At 44.0% G+C, this 6,000-nt stretch overlaps 1 protein-coding gene across 1 annotated transcript in view; it reads right to left on the reverse strand.

Annotated features, from left to right (window-relative positions):
- LOC144592896 (palmitoyltransferase ZDHHC12-B-like) overlaps nucleotides 1–5,991 on the reverse strand; it is a 27,372-nt gene extending 21,381 nt beyond the window's left edge. The window contains exon 1 of the mRNA XM_078398173.1: nucleotides 5,807–5,991. Coding sequence (XP_078254299.1) covers nucleotides 5,807–5,991 — 185 coding nt within the window. The remainder of the gene's footprint in view (nucleotides 1–5,806) is intronic.
- Nucleotides 5,992–6,000: the final 9 nt, after the last annotated feature.

The following is a 6,000-nucleotide window of genomic DNA, read 5'->3' on the forward strand; positions in this document are numbered from 1 at the left end:
GAATATCCAAATAATGATTCTTTCTACAGTTTCAGTTTAGGGATGGGTCAGAATTAAACTTTGCAATCCAGGAAACAACAAAAGAAGCAGTCAGTAGCACTCTCAAAACTCACCTTGTCTCCAGAAAAAAATACATGACTTCAATGAATTACCCAAATTTTGATGGAACTTGCATCATATGTAACATATGTTTAATATGTTCAGTCATACTTTGTCTCTTAATTTATGCCAAATAACTTAAATCTGCACCTTCTGTTTGGAAGTCTAGATTTGCATAAACCTTCTTTATTTATTTTACTAAACTCTTCAAGATTTTGAACCTCTCTATCAATTTCTGCCTATCTCTCTCTTCAACAGCGCCTGCACTGCCCTAGCAGCTGCGGCTCGCCTGCAGTCCGTTTGTCTTTTGTGTTTTTGTTGTTATTTTTTGTCTTCATTGTAGTGTTTAGATGCGATGTAGTTTTTTTGTGGTTGTGTTCTATGTGTGTGGGGGGGGGACTGTAAAATTGTCTCTTCCGAACGGAGTCCCAACCTTTTTTCTGGGTCGTGTCTCCGTTCCCGCTGCGGCCTACCATTGACCAAACACCTGGAGCTGGCAGCTCCCAGCTGGGACCACCTGGGCTCCGGTTCACAGAGCCCGTGGACCGGACTTACCATCTGTGGAGCTGGCTGCCTTCAGAGGCTGTGGTGGCGCTGCGAGTGCAGCTGCGACTCGCCTTCGGAGGCTCCGGAGGCTTCTTCGGCCATGGGCCGCGTGGATATCGGAAGCTTGCAGGCCCCTGGGTGGGGGCCGACATCGGGAGCTCCGGCAGCGGCAGCATCTTCGCCCGCCCCGGATTGCGGGGCTTGGGTCGGCCCGCTGCGGACCTTCCACCGTCCAGCGCAGCCTGGAACCGGCCGCGGGATTTTCTCTGCCCGGCGGGGGCTTCAATGCTGGGAGCCCCGACCACCCTGACGTGCAGCGGCGGCGCTTTCGCCTGCCCCAAATCGCGGGGCTGGGTCGGCCCGCTGCAGACCTTTCACTGTCCTGGAACGTGGCAACTTCAACAGCCTGACCGTGGGAGAAGACGGCAGGGGAAGAGAAAAGACATTCTGGCCTTCCATCACAGTGAGGAGGTGACTGGAGGAGACTCACTGTGATGGATGTTTCTTTTTTTTTTTTGTGTTGGTTGTGATTGTGTGTGAAATTGCTTATTTTTATTGCTCTATTACTGGACTGTGGGTGAACTTTCATTTCACTGCACATCTTGTATGTGTATGTGACAAATAAACTTGACTTGACTTGACTTAAGTATAGCAATATTACCTTCCCCAGTGAGTCTTTGTAACCGAAGCATTTCATCCTTGGTATCGCTCTAATGAATCTCTGCCACACCCTGTGCAAGGTATTGATATCCATAATAAAGTTTGGTGACCAGAAACTTCTCCAGCCAGGCATAAATCTGTGATATTTTTAACATGAAAGATTTTTAAAATGAACTTCCTTAAATTTGTGCTCTGTGTCCCGTTATATAAAGCCATGGTTCCTATATACTTTTCAATCTTCTCAGCGCACAAAAAGACGTGTTTGTACACCTTTTCAAAGTTCTACCATTCAGTTCTTATATCTTTTTCCCACTCTTGTTACAAAATGAACAATATTCCTATTCATATTCATATTCCTCTGTGTTAAATTTCAACCGCCAGGTGCCCATTTAAAAAGTATGTTCATGCCTGGTTAACAGTCTTCACTGTTTACTAATTTCTGTTTCATGCTCTCTGAGAACACAAAGATAATGCCTTGAATTAAAAAAATCAGGTCAGTAATATATGAAAATTGCAACTGTCCCCGATACCGGTCTTTAGGACACACTGCTGTACACTTGCAGTTAGTTGACAAAACTCTTGTTCTTCGATAGTCTTCGCTTCCTGTCACTTAGAAAATCCTCAGTGACCAAGCCATGGCCCCTTTTTTTTATCCCATGGGATTTCATTTAGCCAATAAGTCTGTTCAGTGGAATTTTTGTAAATTGCTTTTTGATAGTTCATGTACTCCAAAGTAAATAAGGTAGTACTGTTGTCTGTCGTCTCATCAAAAAACTTGTATTGGTTAAGCATGATTTTAAAAGGTTTGTGCTGCCTTTTCATTAGTTAACCTTTTATTACAATGTGAAGCACTAGTTGGGTGACTGGGAAGATATGCTGGGTTTTGATGAAGACCAGCCACCCACATCCATCCGGCAAACTACTGTCTTCGTCACTCAGACTCACTACTGTCTTGGTTTTTGTTTTGCAACTGGATCCTTACACATTACATCTGGTGAGATTTCCCTCATTAATCAGGAAGTAGGCATCATGGCACGGAGAAGGTGACAGATGGTCTCTTCATGTGATCCTCGAACTCGAGTCGGTCTCAGTGGAATGAGACCAACAAAGAAAACATTACAGGCAGCCAGGTCTCCGCGGGCTTCATGGGAGCATTAACAAAAACGCAGGTGGCAATCAAAGCTCCAGCTGATAACCCGTATATAGCAGACTTAGGAAACATTTTCAATACATTTTAAAAATGCCACAGACACAAAGGCACTGGTTGAATATTCACCGCTCAAAAAGATTCCATTTGACAATCTATTATAGCGACTAAATTAACTCAATTGCATGTAGTCGGCCTTGGGGATGAAGAGTCAATTGAAGACCCGAACAGCAGATGAAATTAGCCCTTATTCAATTTCAATATAAGAGTCAAGGTTCTGTTATTATCATACGTACTGACAACAGAACAATTAAATTCTTACTTTGTGCGGCATACAGGCCCATTAATTTAATAGCACACAGATAAATATGTAATAAGCATAAAGCAATACATCAATAATCATAATACTAGGTAACCATTATAGTGCAAATCCAAAGTCTGTAGTGCAACCAAAGACATAGTCCAAAAAAGATGATAGTTTGTGAGGTTCATGAGCCTAATGGTTGATGGGAAAAAGCTATGCCTGAACCTGGTGATCAGGTTTTTCAGGCTCCTTTTGTAAATTTTGTTTTTGAAGTCACCTGTGGCTTCTTCCCGATGGTAATAGCAAAAGAAGGTCATGATCAGGGTGGTATGGGAATATACGTGAATATATGTACACCTTTTGTGGCAGCTACTCTGATATATCCCTTTGATGGTGGGGAAGTTAGTACATCTGAAGGACCAGGAATGACTAGCGTTATCTGTAGTCTCCTTCATTATTTGGATCTGTCTTCACTAAGGAAGATACAACCAATCTCCCAGATGTTCTAGTGGCCAGAGATCCTAGGGTGACGAAGGAACTGAAGGAAATTCACATTAGGCAGGAAATGGTTGGGTAGACTGATGAGACTGAAGGCTGATAAATCCCCAGGGCCTGATGGTCTGCATCCCAGGGTACTTAAGGAGGTGGCTCTAGAAATCATGGACGCATTGGTGATAATTTTCCAATGTTCTATAGATTCAGGATCAGTTCCTGTGGATTTGAGGGTAGCTAATGTTATCCCACTTTTTGAGAAAGGAGGGGGAGAGAAAGGAAATTATAGACCAATTAGTCTGACATCGGTGGTGGGGAAGATGCTGGAGTCAATTATAAAAGACGAAATTGCGGAGCATTTGGATAGCAGTAACAGGATTGTTCCGAGTCAGCATGGATTTACGAAGGGGAAATCATGTTTGACAAATCTTCTGGAATTTTTTGAGGATGTAACTAGGAAAATGGACTGGGGAGAGCCGGTGGATGATGTATACCTTGACTTTCAGAAAGCCTTTGACAAGGTCCCACATAGGAGATTAGTGGGCAAAATTAGAGCACATGGCATTGGAGGTAGGGTACTGACATGGATAGAAAATTGGTTGGCAGACAGAAAGCAAAGAGTGGGGATAAATGGGTCCCTTTCAGAATGGCAGGCAGTGACTAGTGGGGTACCGCAAGGTTCGGTGCTGGGACCGCAGCTATTTACAATATACATTAATGACTGGGATGAAGGGATTAAAAGTAAAATTAGCAAATTTGCAGATGACACAAAGCTGGGTGGCAGTGTGAACTGTGAGGAACATGCTATGAGGTTGCAGGGTGACTTGGACAGGTTGTGTGAGTGGGCGGATGCATGGCAGATGCAGTTTAATGTGGGTAAGTGTGAGGTTATCCACTTTGGTGGTAGGAATAGGAAGGCAGATTATTATCTAAATGGTGTCAATTTAGGAAAAGGGGACGTACAACGAGATCTGGGTGTCCTAGTGCATCATTCACTGAAAGGAAGCACGCAGGTACAGCAGGCAGTGAAGAAAGCCGATGGAATGTTGGCCTTCATAACAAGAGGAGTTGAGTATAGGAGCAAAGAGGTCCTTCTGCAGTTGTACAGGGCCCTGGTGAGACCGCATCTGGAGTACTGTGTGCAGTTTTGGTCTCCAAATTTGAGGAAGGATATTCTTGCTATTGAGGGCGTGCAGCGTAGGTTTACTAGGTTAATTCCCGGAATGTCAGGACTGTCGTATGTTGAAAGACTGGAGCGACTAGGCTTGTATACACTGGAATTTAGAAGGATGAGAGGGGATCGTATTGAAACATATAAGATTATTAAGGGGTTGGACACGTTAGAGGCAGGAAACATGTTCCCAATGTTGGGGGAGTCCAGAACCAGGGGCCACAGTTTAAGAATAATGGGTAGGCCATTTAGAACGGAGATGAGGAGAAACTTTTTCAGTCAGAGAGTTGTAAATCTATGGAATTATCTGCCTCAGAAGGCGGTGGATTCTCTGAGTGCTTTCAAGAGAGAGCTAGATAGAGCTCTTAAGGATAGCGGAGTCAGGGGGTATGGGGAGAAGGCAGGAACGGGGTACTGATTGGGAATGATCAGCCATGATCACATTGAATGGTGGTACTGGCTCGAAGGGCCAAATGGCCTACTCCTGCACCTATTGTCTATTGTCTATTGTCTATTGTATATTCCTAGATGTTCGAGTTGTGGTGTTGCAACCAGTCAGTATGGTCACTATTGTACACCTGTACAAGTTTGGAAGAGTTTTCGGCGACATACCAAATCTCTTCAATCTTGTAAGGAAGCAGAGGTGTTGATGATCTCTCTTTGTGATTGTCTCAATGTTGCCCAGGTACTTGAAGCCGTTGACTCTCTTCACCTCCTTCCTGTTGAAGAAGACAGGTTCATGGATCATTGGATTTCCCCTCCTGAAGTCAAAAATCAGCTCCCTGGTTTTGCTAATGTTCAAAGCTTGATTATCTGATTCACAATTGAATCTCCTTCCAGCACTCGGACTCATCCTTACCTGTTCTTCGTCCAACAATGGGGGTATTATTGGCAAATTTAAGGATAGCGTTGGGACTGTGTCTAGCTAAGCAGTTGTGGGTAGAGCAAGGGGACTGAGCAGGGGACTAACTAAGCAGAGAGTGTAGAGGAAGGGGACTGAGCACAGAGTCTTGAGGTGCTCCTGTGTTGATGTTTTGAGGAGGAAATGTTGTAAAATTTGTATCAGTTTTGGGCTGCCGATGAGGAAGTCAAGGATACAATTATATAAGGATGAGCAGAGACCCATTTCATTGAGTTTAATGATATGTTTGGAAGGGATGATGGTGTTGAACACTGAGCTGTGATCGATGAACCATAGCCTGACATGTGTGTTCTTATTGTCCATGATGTCCAGTGTAGAGTAGAGAGCCAGTGAGATTGCACCCCCTGATGATCTATTGTGGTGCTGGGTAAGTTGTAGTGGGTCTAAGTCCACACTAAGGCAGAAGTAGATATGCATCTTAAACAACCTATCAATACACTTCATCGCCACAGTCATTAGTGTTACCGGTTAGTAGTCATTGAGGCCTTGGGCACCAGCATTATTAATGTCCTTTTAAAACAGGAAGGAACCTCGGACATTAGTCGTGAGAGGTTGAAAATGTCCACATAAACCCCAGCCAGTTGTTCCATGCAGGTTTTAAGATTGCGGCCAGGTGCACCATTGTAGCTGGACACTTTCCGAGAGTTCATCCTCATGAA

Source organism: Rhinoraja longicauda, chromosome 1 (assembly GCF_053455715.1).
Source record: "Rhinoraja longicauda isolate Sanriku21f chromosome 1, sRhiLon1.1, whole genome shotgun sequence".
Taxonomy (NCBI): Eukaryota; Metazoa; Chordata; class Chondrichthyes; order Rajiformes; family Arhynchobatidae; genus Rhinoraja; species Rhinoraja longicauda.